Below are 26778 nucleotides of genomic sequence, written 5' to 3'. Positions count from 1 at the left end.
ATGCAGTGCTATGGATCCTCCATTATCCACTTGAATGATCAAGCCTCTGAAATGTATTGTGGCTTTGTTTTCACTGACAAGTTTCAAGAAGAACATGAAACCCATGCACCAGGCACTAAATTAAGAAAAATATTTAACATAGATCAATTGAGCAATCAACACATTGCATTTGGCAACTTGCATCTCCCAAGGGACTGAACATATGCAGTCTAATACGTTCAATGAAACCTGAAAATCAATGGAATGGAACCAACTGCCAAAAGTAGTGTCATTTCACCAGTTCTATCCCACCTTGTGCCTTCATATTGAAAATCAGTCATATGAGTTTGGCGAGCTCTTGATCAATAAAAGAAAAATATATGTTTAAAATTACTGAAAAACAAACCATAAGAAAGCAGATGTCTACACCTAAAGTAGTCACTAAGCATCAAATACATTGAAAAGGTGGCTCACCTTTACTTGTGTTCCGAGGTGGAAGTGGAGGAGCATCAGTTACAGAAGGAGGGGGACTCGAGCTCAGTACAGTTCCATATGTTTCATTATGCAACATACTTGGAATGAATGGTCGCTGTTTATCTTTGATGGAGTTGGCGGAATCTCTTGTCAGGACTGCAAGAGGAGCTGGAGGCTGAAGTTGGTTTGCTCCTGACTGATATGATAATTGATAGAAGCTGATAGGTCTATTGGGACTGGATTGCTGAAAAGGATATATTTATAAAAAGTTGTTAAGAACTTTAATTGGACACATTAATTCACCTGCATTCATCAACGTTAATGTGCATTACACTCTTTTTACACTGACGCATTGCCCTGGAATATCTGGCATTTTGCTTAAGACAAATCACTAAGGATAAATCATGAAAGTCAGTCTCCAAAGTAGGAAGATATCAGTTTAAAACTGAGTACTTAAAATACTTGTGTGAGTTATGGTTTGGGTGGGTTATACATTTTAAATGACTAGCCCTGAGGGATCATAACCGCAAGAGTACTCAGCAGGCCAAGAAAGGAATTATTTCATCACCACAATCCTGGATGATATTTAGACATCTAAAGTAAAGATGTCCTTAACTGGATGAGAGGGTACCATGTTATATAGTTAATAATTTCTTTCAAGAGAAATGGATAAAATACAATAATGCAACAAAGATAATAATAGGACATGAATGAAAATAAAGGCTAAAGAGAGAACAAAAATAAAGAGTAAACAGTGTTGGAAAATGGAAATGAAATGGAAAAAATCTAACATTAATATAACACCTTAGGTGGTAAAGATGTACCAAGAGGCAAGACCTAATCGTTATAAATTAGATTTGTCATGTGGATAGGTTTGGAGGAAGTTTTTAAAAAAAAAATCAGAGGGAGGACGAGAGCATTCCACCCATTGAAAACTGAAACTTTGCTCAGAGTCACGGAATACATACTGACACTCTTTACAACAGTGCTGCACCTTCTCTGATTCGACTGGTGTCATTTTGGAGCAACCCTTCCCTCTCTCAGACTTGAGATCATTCCCAGCCTTCCAAATTATGGACTTGTCCACCCACCACACTGCTGTCAGAGATCTTTATCATGGAGACCACCAGGCTTCAGAGCACCCACCTCACATTTCAGAGAGGGTATTATTGTCTCAGGACGCACCCAGATGCAATGAAGCTGCCCCTTCCAGCTCACTAATCAGTGGCCATTGCAGAGATCAGCAGACCCCATTGACCCATGGAGTGCTGATCGAACATGAGTATGGCAGCACCCCCTCCTCAGCTCAGTGGGCCGGTCTAGTATGAGCTTGGCAATACTCCCACCTCTGGCTTGTGGGTTGCTGATCTAGTCTCAGCTCCGCAGAGCTGTATAACAATTCTGTATAACTGAAGCATAACATTCTTACTTTTCTGCTCAATTCCTTTTGTAAAAAATAGCATCCTATTAACTTTCTTGGTTATCTACTACACCTACACACAAACATCTCATGACTTTGCATTGGAACTCCTAAATCACTCTTCACCTCAGAATTCTGCAATCCTTCTTTGGTTAAATACTCTGTCTTTTCCTTCTTCCTGCAAAGTGAACAACTTCACATTTTCCCATATTAAACTCTATCTATGGCCAGACTTTTGCTCACTCACAACCTATCTGGCTGCAACCTCCTTATATCTTCTTCACAACATAATTTGCTACCTATCTTGGTTTAATATGTGAAATTACTTACCATACCTCTGCTCAGTGGTTCTAATGCAGCAAGACCTGGACAACATCCAGGTTCAGACTGCAAATGACAAACAACATTCATGCCACAAGTGCCAGACAATGACCATCTCCAATAAGAAAGAATCTAACTATTCCCCTTGACAATTAAAGGCATCATCATCACTGAATACCTCACTATCAACATCCACAGGATTACCACTGACCACATACTGAACTGGACTAGTCAGAAAAGTACTGTGCTACAAGAGGAAGTTACAGATTAGAGATCTTGCAGCAAGTAACTAACCTCCTGTCTCCCCAAAGCCTATCCCCCACCTAGAAGGCAGAAGCCTGGAGTGTGATGAAATTCTTCCCACATGCCCAGATGAGTGCAGGTCCAACAATACTCAAGAAGATTGATACTATTCAGGACAAAACAGCCTGCTTTATTTACACCACGTCCACAAGCATCCATTCCCTCCATCACAATGCTCTGTAACATGTACTATCTACAAAATGCACTGCAGGAAGTCACCAAAGATCCTTTGTACCTTTAAACCCATGACCACTCCCATTTGGAAGGATAAGGGCAGCAGATACATGATAACATCACAATCTTCAAGTTCCCTCCAAGCCTCTCACCATTCAGATTTGGAAATAATTCACCATTATGCTGGGCCAAAATCCCAGAAATCCCTCCCCAATAGCACTGTGGGTCTACCTACATCAAGTGGACCTCAGTGGTTGAAGAAAGCAACTCACCACCATCTACTCTATGATGGCAATAAATGCTTTCCCATCCAGCAATATCTATATCCTGTGAATGAATTTTTTAAAAGTTCAATATTGCAATAATCTATGATGTGGCAGCTTACCAGATGCCTTCTGGAAAATCTAAGTACAGTACATCTACAAGTTCCCCTTTATCCAAAGCACTTGTTACTCCTTCAAATAACTCTAGTAAATTGGTTAAACATGGCTTCTATCTGACAAAAATATGCTGAGTCTTCTAGCTTATCTTGAATTGTTTGAAGTGTGTAACAATAAGTAGTTTAACGATTGCTTCTAACACATTCCCCATTACAGATGTCAAGCTAAATAACTTTTAATTTTCTATTTTCTGCCTCCCTCCCTTCTTGAATAACATTTGCTATTTTCTAGGCAAGAAATCTAGTCATGCAAAAATCATACTGACCATACATTAGCACACAAATTAAACAAATTGCAAGGTAATGCAATAGCAAATTAAATAAACTAAATTATGCCAAAATGAAAGTACAAAAATGTCAAAGGATGGTCTTGAAGCAAGTATCAAAGGATGAAATATTAATGAAATACAAGTAAAGACAATTAAAGGTCAACTCAAAGCACATATCTAAACATTTCAAGCAGTTACTGCAGTCCTGGTTTACTGGATCACTACACTCAAGCTCCAGACCCTGACAAGTACCAGCTCACTTCTTAAAATCAATAGATATGAGAGTGAAATATAGTGAACAGATCTATTAATTGAATGGACTAGAAAATCAGGACTCAACGTAACTGATTAATTATTTTCAAGGGTGACAAATGAGACTGAAAATGTCCAAAATTGTAAAGAAATTTTATTAGTAGAATTGTCGATTGTATGCTATCTTCCTACCTTGTCTTCGATATCATCATCACTTTCATCTAAATCTTCATGATGCAATCTCCATTCATATTCCACGTGGACATGAGCATTAAATTTGCCTGATAATGACTGTATAAGCTACAGAAGAGAATCACCACTTAAGAACACATAAATACAAGTGTAGCTCTAATTATTCAGTTTCTTTTAAAATCATTGTTTGTAGGTACGTACCACCTCTTCACATTGAGTATGCTTTAAGCGTTTGGCTATGTCAAGTGGAGTTTCCCCTCCTTCATTGGCTGAAAATAAAACCGTAATCTGTTCAATTCATTTTTGATTAAATATAAATACTTTCTTAAACTACAGACATAACTCCGTTCCAATTAAAATTTACTTTCCAAATCTAAAACTAAAGTTAAGGAAAAGGTAAAGTTGCTATAGTCCTAAAGGACCAGAGGGCTGCTCTCTCAGAGACAGACAGCTGATGGTTTAAGCTGAGGAACACCACACCTCAGGTCAGAGGAGAGGTTGAAAACAAGAGTTCTTCATGGGAACCTCGGCTAGTGTGGGTATTGAGCCCATACTGTTGGCATTACTCGATCACAAACCAGGCATCCCGCCAACTGAGCTAACCAACCCTCTAGATTACTTTTACATTTGGAAACCCAAGATTGTAAAGTTGGAAGCAAAACATAATCAACTGAAATTCAGACTAAGGTAATCAATTTCATTTATTAAAGAGAACTGCACAAACGTCTTTATTATCTTTCATATTCAGTATTCTCTAATCCATAATTACATCGAAACACTGTACTTAGATCAGGTCAAGGATTCTATATGTTTTTGTAGCATTTCGCTGCGGGTCCAACCCAAATATATCTTATGTTCTGATATTCTTTTTAAAAAAGTGTCATACTGGACTGAATATGTTAACACTTTCTCTCTCCACAGATACTGTCAGACCTACTGAGTTTCTCCAGCATCCTCAGCATGTTTATATTTTGTGTATTGGTTCGGATGAGCTTTTAACAAAATATCATTTCAGAAACCAAAGAGTTGCATTTGGATTTTACATTAACTTGGCCTCTTTAGTTCAAAAACCAATGTGGAATTGAGAAAAGTGCCCACTTTACATTTTTAGCTCCTACATTTGGACAATCTCTTAGTGTAGTACTCTTGTAAGCAAATCAAATAGAACATAAAAGAAGAAATTAGATAGACACGTATTATTGAGGAGTGTTTTGGGGAGGAATGCAACTACAAAAAAGTAAATGTTAGACTTCTGTTTTAAAATTGGTTTCAGAATGGTGAGGCATTTCATGCGTGTTTTTCACTACATTATAGCAATCACTGTAAAAAGCAAGATTGTCTGGCCATTGTGTCAGTTCAAATGAAGCTGTCTCTATCAGATTCAGTTCTCTGCCCTTCCTTCACATTTCAAAATCTTTCCTTCATTACGATGATGAATTCTGTGCACTAATAACTGGCTGAGGAACCCCCCCCCGCTTCATTCGCCTAGTGATAAATCCTCAACTATATAATTTGTTATCAATTAATGGGAATATCCTTGCATTTCACAATCTTCCATAATTTTTAAAGGACACCATTAAATTCCTCTATTCCAGTTAAAAAGCTTAAATGGTACCAACCCTTTCTTCATAATATTAGTTATTCATTTGAAGTCTATTGAATTTGTAATATTTATTCAAACAATTAAATCAAATCGTATTATTAATACAAATTCACAACTGAAAATTTAATACAAATGACAATTATCATGTAGAAGCTGTTTGTTGCAAGTAGTCATTGAGCTACATGTAAGACTGCATATGGTTAGATTGAGTCCAATTTGTCATATTTAATATTAAGTAGTATTTGAGAGATTTTGTTCGACTCTCTTGATTTTCACTGGCCTAATTTTCTTTTCTAATTCTGAGTAGAGTGTATATCTAAACCAATTACCTTGCTCCTTCCAAACCTTGAAATAATCTTCTGGGTATTTGCAATACCTTTGATTTTTACATATGGATTTCAAAGCAAATCCTAGTTATCATAGATGAGATTTTTCAACAATAAAGCAAATATGATTTTAAATTAACATACCTATTTCAATGGAAGCTTTGCCCCTCAAAAGCAACTTAAGACATTCCACATTATCATTTAGACAACAGTAATGCAATGCTGTACTGCCTTTGGTTGTCTGTTTGTCAAGATTCCCACTGTTGGACCAAACATACATATACAGGATTACATTTCAAAAAATGAAATTCAAGCATTTGAACTACACGCAACACTTGGTTTACATTGCTAAAAGGAAATTGCAATCAATGTAAAACAAATAATTAAAAGAACTTTTGCAATATTTTCAAAAATAATTTTAAAGGATTAGGTTAAAATAATTTCAGAACTTGAGACAAACATTACATTAATATTTTTCTCAGTTCACAACAACTGTCCTGATCTAGTTAGAACGTTGTCATCAATTTCTTAGAAATTCTCAGATAAGATATACTAGCTGAAGATACAAATCATTGAATAAGATTGTGACTGCCAAGTGCCTGTACACCCACGAGTCAGGATTACAGTAACCAATAAGTTACAGCAGGGATTTTCTGCAGACCATAGCCGTATGAGTATACTATTAAAATAGTCTCATCATAACTACTTTCTTGTAAAAGAGAAGTTTTTTTAAAAAACAAATTCATTATGAAGTGCTGACCTGTTTTGTACTAAAAAGTCAACTATATGAAGTGATGTTCTGTCCACTAATCTTACTGCAAGATGTAGCGCAGTTTCTCCTTGCTCCTAGAAATATACACAGAAAAGAAAATCAACTTCAAAAGTATTTAAATGTGTAGGAAGAAATTTTTAAAAATTGTGGGATTTAGCAATCTGAACTTCCCACATGTACTCCTATCATTTAGAATTATCTTAAAATCAGATATGGATTTGCAAGCATCAACCAATTTAGGGACAAATCCTGTGGTATCAGAAATTAGCTTATAATTGACTCTGAAGTGCGGTGCTTAAAATAGCACTTCTCCATACAGAGTAGGAAATCTGTTAGCTTAGTATTTATCTATGCATGGTTCCATATATTTCCTCTGAACTGAACTATTTCAAATTTCTCATTCAAGCAAGCATGCTTTCCACTTTTTAAATAAAGTTAGAAATAATGATATTTTAAATAAAGTTGAAAATAATGATACTTTAAAATATTAATCTTACATGTCCATTTGCCAAAGGAATTGGATCAGTGAGATCTACACCATCAGCATACACCTGAATTAATGTGAAGATGTCTCTTGACTTGATTGCATCACATAGACAGCTAAGTTTGGCTGCATTGTCAATACACTTTTTCCTTGAAAATTTCCGTTCTATATATTTAGCAGTAATGTAGTCCTTTCGTGCAACCCTGTAAAAAAAAATTCTCAACATCTAAGCCTTGTTTAATATCAATGACAAATGTGTGAGATAGATTTATTCAGTATTTAATAAACTGTTGAATAAAATTCCCATATAATCAAAGTATTCAAGATTGGACTTATCTTCAGTTGTTAAAATAAATAAAGTAGGCTCCTTAAATAAATGAACCGAGTGTAATTATTTGGCCGATGAAAAATACTAATATCATGCATTAATTTAGTGACTTGAATAATATGCTTCATAGGAAGGTTAAATACTTTTAAAACTAGGAAACCAGGAGAAGCTAGAACAGATGACCAAAATCTTGGTCGAAAAAATACATTTTAATAGAGTTACTTAAAGGAGAAAGAAGAAAGACAAAAAAGGTTACGAATGGAATTATAGAGTTTAAGATGTAGTGAAACAGCTAGCCATTGAAGGTGAAGGCACAAATAATGCAGACACATAAGAGACCACAGCAGTAGTAGTGCATTAGAGACTCTATTCAAACAAAGCACAGAGAGTTAAACTATTTTTAGTCGAAGAGGCTTTCAGAAACAAAATTTAAGTTTAGGAGTTAAAGATGTGGTGATGCTAAAAAAATTATGAGCAATCTATTTAAATAAACAGAAAATGTAAAAAAAAAAATCAGGAAATGATCATTTGTCAACTAATCAAAATGCAAAGTACAGAGCATAAACGTAAAGCTCATTAATAACAATTGCCAAAAAAAATTCAGATTCAGAAGAAATGGTGCATTTAACATTGAGATCTTAATAATTAGTTAAACATTTTATAAAATCAGAATACTAAATTATACAAGTACTATGATTGCATGTGTTTAAATCGCTAAACTCAAGTAGTTAAAATTTTATTGAAATCCTACTTGAAAATTTAAATTCTAAATGATCCGTCAAATTTAATTTTGAATTCATATCATAGAATCCCTCGAGTGTGGAAGCAGGCCATTCGGACCATTGAGTCCACACCGACTCTCCGAAGAGAATCTCACCTAGACCTACCCAACTACTCTATAATCCTGCATTTCCGATAGCTAGTTCATCTAGATAGCACACTATGGGCAATTTAGCATGGCCAATCCCCCTAACTTGCACATCTTTGGACTGAGGGGGGAAACTGGAGCAAACCCATGCCAACATGGGGAAATGTATGAACCAGGTACAGTTGCCCAACGGTGTAATTGAACCTGGGTCCCTGGCACTGTGAGGCAGCAGTATTAACCACTGAGCTACCATGCCACCTGATACCACCTGTAGTCACATATAGAAAATTGGCATATTTAGTTAATATAAAAAAGACTAATATCAACTACAACTCTATTTTTAACTTATTTGGACAAGTATGAATAAAGCTTGATTTGCAATGTTCCCTTCACCATCCAAACTGTAATCTCCTGCATGCAAAGTTCATTTTAAGTGAGAAACATATCCATAACATGATCCCAATTTTTTGAAAAACATTAACAGATGAAAATATAGCAAATAAATGATAAAAGAATATCATTCTCAAATAAAATAGACTAGTGAGTTTTCCATATCTATTTTATAGAGTTAGCCACCTTGGGGGGAAAATAAAGAAAGGAAAACACAAATGATATTAATAACATACTCTTGAAAAAGTATGAACAGAAAACCTTGCTGACTTTGTAGAATCAAACGTACTTTGCTTTTTCCCCATGAACTGCAAAATGAATTGTGTGTACTTACATGTCACTGTTAGGATTAGGTTTGGCAATTTCATCCAAAGGTAAATTAGCTTCCATGATCTCATTCAATGCTGCATTGCCAATGTTCTTGGCTAGCTGTCAAAAAAAAACAATTCTCCCAATAGACCTTAATACATTTAGCCAATCTATTATATAATAAAATTGCTGAATGGTTTGCAAGATTTAATCTCAAAATGCATTACTGAATGGACCATAAGATTTAATTCCAAAATGCACCGATAATTTCCAATAGGCTAAACATATAATAAAAGACATTTGTGAACCTGTCACATAGACTAACAGCGTCAGTAATACCTTATAGGTGGAACTGCGGGTGGATGATTTCCTTTTTAAGTTTATTACCATGATATTAGATCAAAAAGTATTAGTGCTTCCTTGATATAGGGTCATCACTGATGATGCTGGCTTTTATTGGCCAACTTTAGCTGATGTGGATGAGGCACCACCTTAAATTTTGCGATAAAGATTTTAATTGCATGAAAACCTATACAAAGAATGAGTGCCCAACTAAGCCACTTCAGAATCAAGTTTAAGGTTATGTGAATCAAGTGTATATCCTACAGAGAAAATTCTTATCAAGCTTGAGGTAGTTAATACTCACTTTGCATCCAGAGACTAGCCCACCAAAGATTTAAAAGAACTGAGCATCCTTAGCATTGATGGCTAACAGCCTACAACAACCAAGCATGACAAATTGACTGTGAAACATTTAGCCTATTGATGAATTCAACCATAAACCACATGATGTAGGAACAGAATCAGGCCATCAGCCCACTGGTGGAGCAGACTCATTCAATTGTGTTCACTTTTAATCTAGGTCTCTCAGTATCAAATAATATAAATTTCTAACAAACCGTCTCATCCTTCTAAACTCCATTGAGTACAGAGCCAGAATGCTCAAGTGCTCCTATGACAAGCCCTTTCTCCCAGAATCATTCTTGCAAAACTTCTCAGGAGCCCCTCCAATGCCAGTTCATCTTTCCTTAGATAAGGGGTCCAAACTGTTCACAATATACCAAACAGCCTTACATGGCTTCAGCAGTGCAACGATGCTCTTGTTTTCTAGCCATCTCGAAATTAATGCCAACATTGCATTTGTCTTCCAAACTGTACGCTAACTTTATGAGAATCCTGAACTACGACTCCCAAGTCCCTATCCCCATTAAGCAACTATCTACTGACATTATTTCACATCACCTAACATAAAAGTCACCTAGGGACATGTCTTCATATGTGCATTCAATGTGCCTAATAGGACTGACTTTGGTGTAGCTCTTTGCCTTTCAATGAAATAGTGTACTTGTATTTTGCTTGCTATACAAGTTAGATGGATATAACCTGAAGGAGCAGCAAAGAACAATGTGTCATACTTGTACAGTGTATCAGATGGATTCAGAAACGAATGTGGAATCTTGATTACCTTTACCAAGATACAAATCCATACTATAAACGAAAAGAATCACGGAAGCTGTAAATCATAAATAAAAAGCTCAGCAGGTCTGGTAGCAACTGTGGAGAGAAATCAGAGTTAACGTTTCAGGTTGAATGATCTTTCCTCAGAACTGACTTCGACCTGAAACATCAATTCTGATTTCTCTCCACAAATGCTGCCAGCCTTATTGAGCTTTTCCAACAATTTCTACAAATCTATAATGTTAACCTATGCTCCACTATCACAATTGTTTCTTAAAGCTAGGATTCCTCTCACTAAATTAATGTAGTGATTACTTATTCACATATTGTGGAAGCAAGTAAGTTGGTAGAAGATCAATTTTATGATCTACTTAAATTGCTTTGTAATTAGCCAAAGAATGTTTTGAAAAGTCCTCTTGGTGACTTTAATGTCATCACAGGCTGTCACCAGATCAAATTCAGTAGGCTTGAACAAGTGAATTACCAAAAGATTGTGGATGTGGATGTAGTGATTAACTATCTACAACACTTCACTGCTGAATGGAAAAATTCAAAGTTATCCAAAGATTGGCTTCATGCATTTATCTTGTTAATCTACAACAGCAATAAAGAGTTTGGTAACAATTGTAGTATTATTCTTCTTTGTTGCTGGTAAAGTATTTGTTCAAATTATTCTCAGAAGATTAATGCCCCTTCCTTAAAAACAAAGTGGCTTAATCTCTGGCAGATTGATTAGGCTTCAAGTCTGACGTTTAACATGATGCCACAAACAAGCTAAGAATATTATCACATTCAATATACAGTTCACACTGATATCACAGTTAACACTAATTCTATGTATAGCCCTTTGGCAAATTGGATGCCATCGGGATAGCGGCGCCTGGGGTTAACAATGTAATTTTGACATCATCTCAAAGGACGGGAGAATCGAATAATCTGAGGGTGGGATCATTCGGCAGTTTGGTTTGAGTTTAAGAGGATTGGCAGCATCCATTGAGAGACACGTTTACTTGAAGAAGTAAAAATTTCTGCTCTCTAAAGCATATAAGCAGTGGAATAAAGGCATACAGCTCATGAATCCAGACCTTCACACCCCTTTTTACCTGCTAGAATTACTGAAGCCTAGGCATCCTAGCCTTAATGTACTGGAAAATCAAGATGGAGTAAAAATGGAGAAACACACTGCTTAAAATATTTTAATAATAACCCACTCTCTTGGGAATTGTTTGGTGGCCACCCACACCCCATCTTGCCTGCATGAAAAAGCAGAAGTAGGAGTTTAATCATTCTCTGCTTCTTTACTCAACATTAGTCCTTGTCCCTCACAGATTAAAAAACACCTCCAATTATGTTCACAGTTAGAATTGTATCAGCACAGTTCTTCCACAAAACATTTTTTAATATAAAAATGTGAAATGTGCCCACTTTGATGGTTAAATTATTTACCAGTTTAAATTCCCTTTTGCTTTTACACTGTGTGTATAACCTTTGATATCCCTACTGATATAGCTTCACCTATTTTTCCATCTTATCTTTCCAGGCCATACAATTGATACATAAATTGGAGATCTGTCTTCAGTTTTTAGTCATTGCTACTTATACTGCAACTAACCTACAAAAGATGTGGAACAGTAACAAAACAGAACATGGAGAAACTCAGCAGGTAAACCTGTCAACTTTCTCCAGCCCATTCAGCTTATGTTTCAGATTTCCAGGATTCACAATTCTTCATTTTTATTTATGTGGTATGGCAAATTATGTTGACTATTACTCCAATATGCTCCAAAAATTGAATTAAAGGAAAAGTCCTAATTGAAGAGAGACTTACCAAGAGTTCTGATGTCCCTAATACATCTAATGTAAGAGACTGTATTCTAGAGTAGTGAACTCCCAGCTCTCTATGAATTCCAGAGCATTCAATGCAGGTTAGAATTCCCAGATTAGTAGATAGCCACGTAGGGTCTGTTAAATAAAATGTATTAGTTAATTTCAAAACAGCACAAATGCTATTTGTACAATCTTACACATCCCTTATAATAAGGCAGAAAACTTAAGCAGACTTTAAATCCCAATCAATTTGAAACTGCTGATCCAAAACAACAAACTGATTTTCAACATAAATAATTAGGTGCTTTTGCAAGACAAACAGAAACAGATTTAATTCCCAATGAAATATCTTGTCTTATATGAAGCTATGTATATCTACTTAGAATGCCTAATCGATCTGATTGCCCAACTCCTTTGGTTATATTTTTTATTTTAATATCTAAATGTTGTAGGCTTGTACCTCATGCCGGATATGGAATTCAAGACATGGCACGATGTGAAGTGATGCATGTTGGTCAGAATAACAATGACAATACAAAATAGGTTTACATTTTGAAAAGGGGTGCAGGAACAGAGGCACCTGGATATAAATGTGCTCAGATCATTGAAGGTGGCAGGATAAGTGGAGAGAGTAGTAAATAAAGTTTGAATATCTAATATTCTCAGGTATGAATAATTTCAGCAACAAGGATAGATAATTGGGACCATTTTCCCTGGAGAGAAGACGGCTGAGCTCTGACTGAAGTTTTCAAAATCAGCAGTGGGCTGGATAAAGCAGATAGGGTGAAGCCGTTTCCACTTGTAAAAGAAACAAGAAAGAGATCAGATTTGAAGAGATGTATATATGAAACAAGAACGATGAGAAAAAAAGAAAAATAAATTGTATAGTAAGTAGTCAGCAATGCACTGGAAATGTGGAGGAGATAGGTTCAATTGAGCCATTCAAAAGGGCACTCAATGGTTTGTTGGATAGCAATGGTGTGCAGAGGTATGAGGAAAAGACAGGCAACTGATCCGAGAATAACAGAGCTAGACTAGGTATTACAGCCAGTGTAGGCATGAGGAGCTGAATAACCACCTTCTACATCACAATAATTCTGTGAATATTGAGGGTATAAAACCATTGTTAGAGGTGCCTTCTTTAGGATGACACAATACATGAACTAATCTGCCTGGCAACATTAAAAGATTATATTGCACTTCACAAAGCCAAGTGTTCTAACCAACATAACTTCCTGTACAGGAGAAAGTGAGGAATGCAGATGCTGGAGATCAGAATTAGAATGTGTGGCGCTAGAAAAGCACAGCTGGCCAGCCAGCATCTGAGGAACAGGAAGAGTCAACGTTTCGGGCACAAGCCCTTCATCAGGAATGTGGGTGGGGGTCCCAAGGGGGCTGACAGATAACTCCCTGTACACATAGCATCAAAAGAAAAACTGGTAATATTTTGTTGCTGCAAACAAAATAAAATTATGAACAAGTAAATCATGCCCTCCATCTCATGATGTAAGTGCATCATAATAGAATTCTGTCTACTACTTCCCACATATTTATTGGATAGCATTTTACAAATTCAAATATTGGAGTCAGTTAGCTGATTTGGCTGGACACCTGGGTTTGTGATAAAGAGTAATGCCAACAGTGTTGTTTCAATTCCAGCACTGGCTTGGGTTACTATGAAGGACTTTCGTTCTCAACCTCTCTCCTCACCCAAGGTGTTAGATTAAACTACCACCTATTTAATGACCTAGCAGCCCTTTGGTCTGGTTGGACTTTGGCAACTTTACTTTTACCTTACTTTGATGCAGACTGCATCAAAACTGGTCATACTGCAATTATTTTTCAAAATAGTAGATTTAGTCTAACATTCTATGACTTTCCTATAGATAGTTTAAGATTTTTCCCTTTTGACAATTTTATTACAATATTTTGTAATGCTATGTTTCTAATCAATCACAGAACAAAGAACATTACAGCATGTACAGGCCCTTCAGTCCTCGATGTTGCACCGACCTGTGAAACCAATCTGAAGCTCATCTATGCTACACAATTCCATTTACATCCATTTGACTATCCAATGACCATTTAAACGCCCTTAAGGTTGGTAAATCTACTACTATTGCAGGTAGTGCATTCCACGCCCCTACTACTCTGAATAAAGAAACTACCTCTGACATCTGTCCTTTATCTATCACTCCTCAATTTAAAGTTATGTTCCCTCATGCTAGCCATCACCATCCAAGGAAAAAGGCTCTCAAAGTCCACCCTACCTAATTGTCTGATTATTGTGTATGTCTCAATAAGTCACCTCTCAACCTCCTTCTCTCCAACAAAAACAGCCTCAGGTCCCTCAGCCTTTCCCTCTATACCAGGCAACATCCTAATAAATCTCCTCTGACCTTTCCAAAGCTTCCACATCCTTCCTATAATGTGGTGACCAGAACTAGGTGCAATACTCCAAGTATGGCCACACCAGAGTTTTGTACAGCTACAGCATGACCTCATGGTTGTGAAACTCAACCCCTCTACCAATAAAAGCTAACACATCATATGCCTTCTTAACAACCCTATCAATCTGGGTGGCAACTTTCAGGGATCTATGTACATGGACACCGAGATCTCTCTGCTCATCTACATTACCAATAATCTTACCATTAGCCCACTACTCTTTATTCCTTTTGCTCATTCCAAAGTGAATCATCTCACGCTTTTCCGCATTAAACTGCATTGGCCACCCCACAGCTCAGCTTTGCTGCTTATCCATGTTCTCTGAAACCTATAACATCCTTTTGCACTATCCCCAACTCTACCGACCTTCATATTATCCGCAAATTTACTAACACACACCCTCCTTGCCCTCATCCAGGTCGTTTATAAAAATGACAAACAGCAGTGGACCCAAAACAGATCCTTGCAGTATGCCACCAGTAAGTGAACTCCAGGATGAACATTTCCCATCAACCACCACCCTCTGTCTTCTTTCAGCAGGCCAATTCCAATCCAAACTGCTAAATCACCCTCAATCCCATGCCTCTGTATTTTGTGCAATAGCCTACCATGGGGAACCTTATCAAACACCTTACTGAAATCCATATACACCATATCAACCGCTTACCCTCATCCACCTATTTGATCACTTTCTTAAAGAACTCAATAAGGTTTGTGAGGCATGACTTACCCTTCACAAAGCCGTGTTGACTATCTCTAGTCAAATTATTCCTTTCTAGATAATTATAAATCCTTTCTCTTATAACCCTTTCCAATGTTTAAATTCATTTCTGAAGGCTGGTTTCTGTTGAAGGTTCCTTTTAACATTTTAAATTTACAATTAAGACATAATTGTGTAAATATCTGTAATGAAAGAATCAAGCTTACTTTTTTTTCTCTGGATGTTACGTAACAATAATATAACGTTTATGCAATAAAACATTCTGAGGATATTGGAATTAATGGAAGAGGCTATTTGGGCCATCTTGCCCAAACCAGTTCTACAGACGAATACTTACATTCAAATCTAAAAACAAATTAACTTTACGCCATTGACATTTCCTCTCCCACTAATTTTTACGATCTTTCTTTTCTAGGAGCTCATTTCACTCTAATTTCTCTTTGCCATGCATGGCCCAATTCTTGCATTGCCTGTGGTCATGTGTGTATGCATTAAAAGAAATCAGTTTCTTGAGCATGTCCTCTCCGTCTTATGCACTGCATTAGGGGAATGTCGACAATAACATTTTTCCAGATAAAATTCTAGTGTACAGTAGAACCACCATATCTGAGAATTCGGTTATCTGCGGCCTGAAAATATTACATAGAACATTCCAGAAATAAATCCAGAGGGCTGCCAGGGACGTACACTTCCCATTTAAATAATAGGGTTCCCAACCATCCGTGGTAGGTCTTGGAACGGCTCACCCGCAGATATGGGGGGGGGGGGGGGGGGGGGGGGGGGGGGGGAAACAGCTGTATTGTTATTTTTGCAACTTTTCTTTCCATAGCAATCATAAATATTTGACTACCATCCAATTAACGTAACTATTAACTTTCTTGTTTTTAAATTCAATGCCAATTTTCATTTATTTAATATGTATTCACAAAATGTGGTTATCACTGGCTAGGCCAGCATTTACAACCCACCTCGAAACCTGCCTTGAGAAGGTGATAGCGAGTTGTCTCCTTGAATCCCTACAGACTGTGTGGTGCAGACATACCCACAGTGCTATGAGAAAGGGAGTTTCAAGTTTTGGACCTATCATGTGTAGGGGAGTGCAAATAACTTGAAAGGCTGTCGGGCTGAAAGACATTACAGATTTGGAAGTAGTTTGGATGATAAGGGAATGAGACATGGCACGGGTGAAGACAAAGAGCTTTGGAGGTTCTCAAATGGGTCGAAAATGGAAGACTAGCCAGAGTGTGTTGGAATGAAGTCTCGAGGTAATGAAGCACGAATAAGATTCAGTAGTGAAGATCTAAGGCAGTTGGATGATCTCACAAAGGCAAAAATGGGAGTCTTAAGAGATGGTATAAATTCAATTTCATATCAAACGCAAAACTTTGTGAACAGACTGGCTTAATCTCAGACTTTGCTAGAGAGAAGGATGGAGTCTGTATCCAGAAATCAGAATTTGGTATAGGAACTGAAAATAAAGGCTTTAGTCATCCCAAAATTTAAATCAGAAAAAACTTCTGTTTATCCTGTGCAGAATGTCAGATTAACAAGCTGACAATTTAGCAACAATGGAGGAGAGCAAGGAGATAATGATGAGGTAGAGAGAGCGAGGCATCATCAGCATACATTTGAAAACAATGCCAAGAGTTCAGATGAAGGAACAAAGGAACAGCATATGTACAGGAAATCTGGACTACATCATTTTGCAACCATCGCAACTTTTCTTCATTGTTTCCATGCCTTGAGTTTCACATTATCCAACTTCTGAATTACTCATTTGGTGTTCATTAAGTAACTTGTATAAATAGAGAATACGTTTATTTTAGGCTCAGTTCCCACTAATTTACCTTTCCTCTCGCTTTCGTCCCTTAGCCAAGCATCTGACAGGACAGTATTTAAACTTCTTTCAACTATAAATGTTTTTCATGAGATGGGGGTGTGTGAAATAATCTTAGGTGAAATGACAGTTTTATTACATGCTCACTTCACCCTTATCCAACGTTCTCACAATTCCAGTTGATTCCTTTCAAACCTTCCAATAGAAAATTTACATCTAGGCAAAAGAGGTTTGTATTCTCTAGAGTTTCAATGAATGAGAAGTGATCGCATTCAAACTTACAAAATACCTAAAAGGATAGACATGGTTGATGCAGATAAGGTATGTCCCCTGGTTAGGAGACTAGCATCAATTTAAAAATAAAACTGGATGCCATCTAAGTCAAGTTAAGGAGGATTTTTTGTTTTACTCAGATGGTTGTGAACGTTTGGAATTCTTTACCACAGAGGGCTGTAGAAACTCAGTTTTTGAGCATGTTGAAGGTTGAGGCTGCAAGATTTCTGATTACCAGTGCTGTACAGGGTTAATGGGATGGTTGAACAGAAGTGTTTGGTCAGTCATGATTGTACTGAATGGTCTACTCCCAGATACACAAACACTTGCAAGTAAATACTTAAAATCCTGTTCACGTACAGTGAAATCCTTCACATTCTTTGAGAGTTTGCAAAAAGAAAATTATACCGTAGGTTATAGCAATTCTGGATAATTGCTCTTGAAAATATGAACGATCTGGGCTCTCAAGAACCCAGCAATACAATAACCAGAACACACTCTTCCCCCATTAAAATAGAAAATTCACTCTTCTTTTTCTATTGGCTACCCTCCAGTACCTTGCATATATTAGTATTATTTATGTTTAAACTTGATCAGCTGCAGTCGTTAAGTCAATTGACCTTGGATTATGAGTGAATCCTAACCAAGAATTTAGTCTATCCATTTATACTGAAATACATTTTCACAACGAACATGCTTTCTGGTTTTGGTGACCGTCAATAATTTCCTTCAGTCACCTAGGTACAATCACCTGAGATGAAATGAGCAAAGAGGAGTATTTATGGCTAGTACATAGTTATTTTGAAAATGAAAACCCCTGAAGGTACTTTAGTTGTTTTGTCTCAGAAATTAATGCTCCATGGGAAGGTCTTTGAGGATATTATGTGCCATTGAACATATAACGGTCTGACTATTTGAAAGCTTCACAATTATTACCAAGAATCTCACTGAAAACTACTCAGGCACAGGTAATAACAGTAACTATTAAATGGTCTCTAAATTTCAATTTGGCAAGGTAAACTTATTGTACAATGTGGCTAAAAATCTATTTAGCACTGGCTGCCCAAGGTCTAGTTGTGAGAGAGAAAAATAAATGCTGACACTTCAGATATTACAACAGATACTACAACATAAGATTTCAAGAGTACCACAAAGATACTAATTCATCATCTTGGGAGTAATTAATATGGCAACAGGGCAGCATTTGTTTCAATTAATTTAAACAAGGAAGTATTTTTCTGGTACGAACTTCGGTAAAATGCCAAACACAGTTGATTAGAATATAAGGAATTATTGACTTATACAGCATAGAAATAGACCCTTCAATCTAACTAGTCCACACTGACCATATTCCCAAACTAAACTAGTCCACATGCCTGCATTTTGCTGACATCCCTCCAAACCTTTTGTATTTATGTATTTATCCAAAATCTCTTTAAATGTTGTAACTGTATCTGCATCCACCACTTCCTCTGGCAGTTCATTCCACAACTGAACCACTATCAAAAATATTGCTCTTTCTGTCCTTTTTAAAACTTTCTCCTCTCACCTTAAAAATATGCCCCTTAGTTTTGAATTTCCCCACTCTAGGAAAAAGATCCTTGCTATTAACATTATCTATACCCTTCATGATTTCATAAACTTTAGCTATGTTCCAAGAAATACGTGGAAATCGCATGCTCTCAAAAGTTCAAAATAAAACTGTCATAAAGAAAACTTAAGAAATTTCAAATTTTTGCATTGAATATTGTGCATGTATCCTGTCTCCATGAATCCTCTTAAATGTAGATATCTGGAGGTATTTGTTTTGATGCAAAATGCTAATTAGATTTTTATTTTAAAATTCATCTCCCTTGTAACATTACTAAAGTCAGTAGCTTAAATTGTGTAGTTAACCAAATATGGAATTTAATCAGAAATATTTTTTCTGCTCATGGGATCTGGGTGTCACTGGTTATTTATTGTCCATCCCTAATTGTCCAGAGGGCAGTTAAAATCAACCACACGACTATAGATCTGGAGTCACGTGTAGACTAGGCCAGTAGATTTCATTCCATGAAAGACATTCATCAACCAGGTGGGTTGTTACAACAATCAACAGTAGTTATATGGTTGCCATTGGCTTGTATTTTTGATTCCAGATTTTTATCAAATTCAAATTTTACCATCTGTCTTGATAGAAGTTGAATCCACATTTCCCAGATTATTAGCTTGGGAGTTATTAATAATTGAGAACTGACTCCCTTGATACAACAATCCTGTTAATCACCATTAAATTATTAATACAAATTACCTGGTGCTCCGCAATCACAGCAAACATCATTTCCAGTCATCCTCTGCACCTCTAAAATAATCGCTTTTGTTAATTCTTGGACAATATTGTTTTCTCCCGCGTTATTGTCTCCCTTGAAAGCATTGTTTAAAGCTTCTTCTTTACTGTTCTGCAAAACGGACATCCAACTAAAGAATGGAAGGTAAGTTATATTTCAAATATATGGAAGTGAAATGGAAGTATTTCTATACAAGATTATGTTGTCAACAAAAAACGCTGTACTTGCGTCCTCTAGAGAGATTTTGATATGCAACTCAAATCTCAAGCACTTTGAAGTGCTACATGTTTCCAATTCCTACATCATGCTTAATATTTCTTTTCACCATTTTTCACCTTTCTCACCTTGGATGCTGTTGAAGGTGATTCAAGCATTCTCTCATATTTGCTTATGAAGATTTGAACAATGTTCTTTGCAAGCCTTAGCCTGAAGTGGAATTCTCAATATCGGGGAAGGATGGGTAATAGGAAGTGAATAAGCCCACATATAGAACAGAGCTAGAGACCAGTTAAAAAGAAATTGTGGGGTTATGAGGCACACACCACCTGTTACGTATTTATCACTTTATTCAAATGCCAATAACACTCTGAAAGATTAATACAATATCTTGAAACAGATAACGTGAATTCTACTACACTGCTAACAGTTAATTCGCTATCCAAAACAAATTTTGGAGAAACTAAAGTTAATGGAATTGTTAGCATCAAGTCTGACTATTTGCAACATTTTCCCTAAAGAACACATCAGCTTCCACAGTTTAATAAACTTACTAAGTTTTTTTTATTCATTCATGGAATGTAAGTGTCAGGGGCTAAACCTGCATTTACTGTCCATTCCTAATTGCCCAGAAGGCAGTTAAGAGACGATCATCACACGTGGGCCAGACTGGGTAAGGATGGCAGATGGCCTTTCCTAAAGGACATGTGAACCAGATGGGTTTTGTGACAATTGGCAGTGGTTACATAGTTGCCATTAGGCTAGCTATTCTTTTAATTCCAGATTTTTCTTACCAAATGCAAATTTCACCATCAGGCATAAGAATATTCAAACGTTAGCCTAGTGCTTGAAAGTGATCTTCTATTATATTATGGATGTTGGTCAGTATTTTCACTGCATATTGTTATGGTTGAGTCAAACCCCTTATGTCCGTATGGTCCATCTGGATTTATGTTTAGTATTAGTTACTTAACTCAGTGCAACGACCAATGAGATTTTGGGATTTTATTTGCACTTTTTCATCCCTTATGCAGGTCCATTTACAAGATGGATATATCTTTTACCCTTTGGTGGAATATGAATTGGGACTTTGAAGTATTCTGATATTCTGGGTCAGCGTATTTTAAGAATTAATTACAGAATTACAGTTCCCTGTCTGCAGAAATATTCACAAGTTTTATCAGTTCTGGATCACTGCATTAATTTTTCCTGTTGTTTGGTAATCATAGAGTCATACAGATGTACAGCCTGGAAAAAGACCCTTTGTTCCAACCCATCCATGCTGACCAGATATCCCAACCCAATCTAGTTCCACCTGCCAGCACCCAACCAATATCCCTCCAAACCCTTCCTATTCATATACCCATCCAAATACCTTTTAAATGTTGCAATTGTACCAGTCTCCACCACTTCCTCTGGCAGCTCATTCCATACCCGTATCATCCTCTGTGTGAAAAAGTTACCCCTTAGGTCACTTTTAGATCTTTCCCCTCTCACCCTAAACCTATGCCCTCTAGTTCTGGACTCCCTGATCCCAGGGAAAAGACTTTGCCCATTTATCCTATCCATGCCCCTCATAATTTTGTAAACCTCTATAAGGTCACCCCTCAGCCTCCGATGCTCCAGGGAAAACAGCCCCAGCCTGTTCAAGCTCTCCCTATAGCTTAAATCCTCCAAGCCTGGCAACATCCTTGTAAATCTTTTCTGATCCCTTTCAAGTTTCAGAACATCTTTCCGATAGGAAGGAGACCAGAATTGCACGCAATATTCCAACAGTGGCCTTAACCAATGTCCTGCACAGCTGCAACCTGACCTCCCAACTCCTGTATTCAATACTCTGACCAATAAAGGAAAGCAGTAAAATGCCTTCTTCACTATCGTATCCACCTGTGACTCCACTTTCAAGGAGCAATGAACCTGCACTCCAAGGTCTCTTTGTTCAGCAACACTCCCTAGGACCTTACCATTAAGTATATAAGTCCTGCTAAGATTTGCTTTCCCAAAATGCAGCACCTCACATTTATCTGAATTAAACTCCATCTGCCACTTCTCAGCCGATTGGCCTATCTGGTCTAGATCATGTTATAATCTGAGGTAACCCTCTCCGCTGTCCACTACACCTCCAATTTTGGTGTCATCTGCAAACTTACTAACTGTACCTCTTATGCTCGCATCCAAATCATTTATGTAAATGACAAAACGTAGAGGGCCCAGCACTGATCATTGTGGCACTCCACTAGTCACAGGCCTCCAGTCTGAAAAACCCTCCACCACCACCCTCTGTCTTCCACATTTGGATCAGTTCTGTATCCAAATGGCTAGTTCTCCCTGTATTCCATGAGATCTAACCTTGCTAACCAGTCTCCCATGGGGAACCTTGTCGAACGCCTTACTGAAGTCCATATAGATCACATCTACTGCTCTGCCCTCATCAATCTTCTTTGTTACTTCTTCGAAACACTCAATCAAGTTTGCGAGACATGATTTCCCACACACAAAGCCATGTTGACTATCCCTAATCAGTCCTTGCCTTTCCAAATACACGTACATCCGGATCCTCAGTATTCCCTCCAACAACTTGCCCACCACGGAGGTCAGGCTCACTGGTCTATAGTTCCCTGGCTTGTCCTTACCACCCTTCTTAAACAGTGGCACCACTTTTGCCAACCTCCAGTCTTCCAGCACCTCACCTGTGACTATCAATGATACAAATATCTCAACAAGAGGCCCAGCAATCACTTCTCTAGCTTCCCACAGAGTTCTTGGGCACACCTGATCAATCATGTTTATATATTTATAGCTCATTTTTCTCACGATCTTTTTTTTGGCTTCTGAACATAGCAGCTCAAGTCCCATTGGATTTTTACTGTAGGTTGTATTTGATATTGTCTTTAAATTTGGTATGAGGGAAATATATCTTTTTATTCCATCTAGTACATATTATGATACTGTTGATCCGTGTTTCTCCTTCATATTATTGTTAAATAATGTCAATAGATTAATCGGCTTTTTTTGTGCAGGTGTTTCCAGACCAAGTAACTCCTTGTGGGATTTATGATTTCATTGTATTTTTTCTTCCTGTCATCTTGCGCTTTATTTCTAAACTAATAAATTGGAACATAATGTAAGCACACAAAGCTGTTACTGTCAACCCTGTGGAATTCCATTTCTTTAAATTACTCACATTATAACTTGTGAAACTTTTAATATACATGCCATCTTAGGTCTTCCTTTCAACAAAATGCTAATCTCCATTGTTTTGTTAATCACTGCCATCTAGTGACAACACTAAACAACACTGACAACATTTTGTCAAAAAGCAGTGTAAATGCAAGTCAACTGGACGAGTAAAATTATGGTTCATGTAAAAAATAACTCCTCTTTTGTTTTTGTGAAGGCCATGTTGAGAGAAAAAGTCTAATTCTTTATTCATCCAATGTCCATCTGCACTGGCAACCAAGTTGGCAATTGATTTGGCAACTAAGATTCAGGAATCTTGTCAGTTTTGTTATGACACGGGGTAAACCCCTCTGCTAATTTAAAATCAGCAACACAGAAAATATCCCGTGCAGTAATCTGTGAAAATTCAAGGCCTATTTAAAGTAAAAATTAACAACTTTATTTCTTAAAGTATAACAGAGAATAATTAACTAACAACTGTTTCCAACACCTTCCTCTAACCTATCATTTACCTTTCCCTCTATAATATTAGTCCAATAAAACTCATGATTAAGAATTATAAAACAAAGCTTCTTATCTCAAAAAGTGGCAACTTTCTGTTTTTTTTCTGTATTCCTGTCTTCTTCGTGGGGATTCTGTTTCACAGGTTACTGATCGATGAAGGTACCTTTAAGAAAGCTATTTTTCTGGAGGTCTCTACATGTTGGCTTGCCAGGTCTCCTATCAACTGTTCAATTTTCCCTGGTCTTATACACCCAAAGCATCAGGTTGTGTCATTGGTTTTTAAGATTGTCAATATACTCAATTCAAACTTGATTGGAATTTGGTATTTTCAGGGTATAATTTAAACTGATTGACCCAAATCAAATTTTTTTTGTCTCATAGCAATTTAGCCAGTGCTATCTGTTCTGAACCAAATGTTACATTGTTTCTGATTGAGAACATTTGGTGCTGTCATTGCTAGTTTTTAACTCTCTTAAAGGTACAGTACACCCCATCTTCATAACAGTTTGCATCTTCCTACCACAAACGACTTGAAGCTAATCATAGAGTACCACTACTAACTCACCTGAACTTAGCTGACTCAGTACAAATGTGGCATCAAACCTTGGTGCTTTTGGATTAGCTAAACACTGGATTATATAAAGAGTCAGGAAACCTTTCATTCTAGTGATTAGCTAAAATGCCAAAAGATAAATGAAGATTAAAAATAAAATGCAATATACTTTGTGATGATACTGCTCCTTTAACAAGTTTCTGTTGTCCTTGACCTTTTTTTTTCCCCCAGAGAGGTCCTAAAGGACAGACTCTGGAAAGTCTAAGTTGAATGAGTTTTAGGGTCAATTTGATTATGGCCAACAGATACTGCCTCAGGCAAAAGGCTTTTAAGTTTAAAAAAAACCACTTGTACAATGAAAGGGCAGTGGCCAGTTCTCCCAGCTTAGCTTTTCTCTGGTTGGATTTGGTTTTTGGCAGTCTGGCTATTCACTGAAAAAGTCATTGTAGTTTTGAGGCTGCTGATCAAGAAACAGCTACATGGAAGAGGGTGTTCCATGCTGCCACCTCTCTGTGACTTCTCTCTCTTGTCAGACCGTGTTTGATTTTAACTTTTGTGTCAAGGGGTGTTTATGGGGATTGTACAAGTGTTTGGTTTTCAGTTATCTGTTAAATTTTCAAATAGGTTAAGTTATTCTGTATTCTGTTCTCTTTGGTTTGTATTTCATTTGGTAATCTTGTAAATAAATTCTGCATTGTTTAAAAGTAAGTGGTTTGACCAACTGCATTACACCTGGAATGTCCGCGCTATACCTGCTTATAACAACTAGCAAAGTTAGGATGTGGGCTACTTTCTTGAAATGTTTTGAGAGGATCTGGCCTGCTCCATAACAATTTCAAAATATTTGATCAGTAGCCCCAATTTCATTTTCTACTGTTCCAATATATAATTTTAGATCATACAAGTAAATGTAGCTATGTCATTCTTAGTAATTCATTGCATAGCATTAATTATCAATGGGTTATATAAAATTAAAATTACTCAAAGTTAAGAGCAAATTAATGAGTAATACCAAATCTCTGTTCAAAAACTGCTTGCAAGTGAATTTCTCAATTGGAGTCATTTTCTTTAATTCAATGAGAAATGAAATTAACACAAAAATATGTACAAAATCGAACAGCTGAACTTTGCTCAATAATATTTCTGAACTATGAACACCACTATTACACCAGCAGACTGTGGTAGCTAGAAACAACAGCTGAGTACATACTTGCCATTCAACCAGCACTGCTTTTTTTTTTAACTTCTTCTGTGATCATTTTAAACCATAAATAAACTCCCAAGTTGCCAGTAAAGTTCTACTTAAAACGTTGTGCAAAGCCGATCTTTGGCAATAATTTAATCTAGTTTTGTAATGTGCCAGGGAGACTTCACAGCAGTTTCACCGTAGAACAACAAACTTAATTAAACAATGCTCCCTTACTAGAATCACAGAAATCTTAACAGTGCAGAAGGAGGCGATTCAGTCCATCGTGGCTACACTGGGTTGGCAAATGAGCATCATTACCTCGTGATGATCTCCTTTGTTCTCACGTACTCGCCCACTATTTTAGTTGAATAACTATCCAATGCCCTCAATTGAATTTCCTTCACCACATTTCCATCTAATGCATACCATAACCTAACTATTTGCTAAGTGAAAATGTTTTCCTTGTATCACCTTCCTTCTTTTGCAAATCACTTTAAATCTGTGCCCTCTTGTTCCTTTAACAAGAGAGAATAGCTTTCCCTATCTACTCACTGCACACATGATTGTGAAAACTGCATCATATCTCCTCTGAGCTTTCTTCTCTCCAAGAAGAACACTTCCAACTTCAAATGATCTTAATAGCTGAGGCTCATCAACCCTAGAACCACTCTTGTATATTACTTTTACACTCTCCCCAACGCACTCTCGTTGTTCCTAAAATTTGGTGCCCAGAACTGTACTCAATATTCCAGCCGAGATCTAACTAGAGTCTTATACAAGTTCAATATCACCTCTTTACTCTTGTAGTTTTGTCCCTATTTATGAAATAGGATACCGTATGTTTGCTGCTCTCTCCACCTATCCACTTCCCACATCTGTGCCAATGTATACCAGGATTCTTTTGCACCTTCAAACTGTACCATGTTTTACACTGATTTTCTTCTTATCAAAAGGAATCATCGCATACTTCTCTGCATTGAAACTCATCTGCCACCTATCTGCCCATTCCACCAACTTGTCTACCAACTTGTCTTCATCCTTTTGGAGTTCCATACTGAGCTCGTCACAGTGGACACTTCTTCCAAATTTCATTAAATTCGCAAATGGGTTAACAAAATTATGAGGGGCATGGATAGGATAAATAGACAAAGTCTTTTCCCTGGGGTCGGGGTGTCCAGAAGTAGAGGCCATAAGTTTAGGGTGAGAGGGGAAAGATATAAAAGAGACCTAAGGGGCAACTTTTTCATGCAGAGGGTGGTACGTGTATGGAATGAGCTGCCACAGGATGTGGTGCAGGCTGGTACAATTGCAACATTTAAGAGGCATTTGGATGGGTATA

The 26778-nt window shown here is 37.0% G+C and overlaps 1 protein-coding gene across 1 annotated transcript in view; it reads right to left on the bottom strand.

The window, feature by feature from the left end:
* Positions 1 to 26778, bottom strand: part of asap2a (ArfGAP with SH3 domain, ankyrin repeat and PH domain 2a) — a 195080-nt gene that overhangs the window by 31888 nt on the left and 136414 nt on the right. Inside the window, exons 14-22 of the mRNA XM_072561420.1 lie at positions 19761 to 19927; positions 12190 to 12323; positions 8929 to 9023; positions 7022 to 7211; positions 6513 to 6598; positions 5897 to 6012; positions 4025 to 4092; positions 3824 to 3931; positions 454 to 697 (exon numbers count right to left, since the gene is read on the bottom strand). Coding sequence (XP_072417521.1) covers positions 454 to 697; positions 3824 to 3931; positions 4025 to 4092; positions 5897 to 6012; positions 6513 to 6598; positions 7022 to 7211; positions 8929 to 9023; positions 12190 to 12323; positions 19761 to 19927 — 1208 coding nt within the window. The remainder of the gene's footprint in view (positions 1 to 453; positions 698 to 3823; positions 3932 to 4024; positions 4093 to 5896; positions 6013 to 6512; positions 6599 to 7021; positions 7212 to 8928; positions 9024 to 12189; positions 12324 to 19760; positions 19928 to 26778) is intronic.

This window comes from Chiloscyllium punctatum, chromosome 3 (genome assembly GCF_047496795.1).
Source record: "Chiloscyllium punctatum isolate Juve2018m chromosome 3, sChiPun1.3, whole genome shotgun sequence".
Lineage (NCBI taxonomy): Eukaryota > Metazoa > Chordata > Chondrichthyes > Orectolobiformes > Hemiscylliidae > Chiloscyllium > Chiloscyllium punctatum.
Note: the sequence above shows the minus strand (reverse complement) of the source record. Positions and strands in the feature narration are given on the sequence as shown.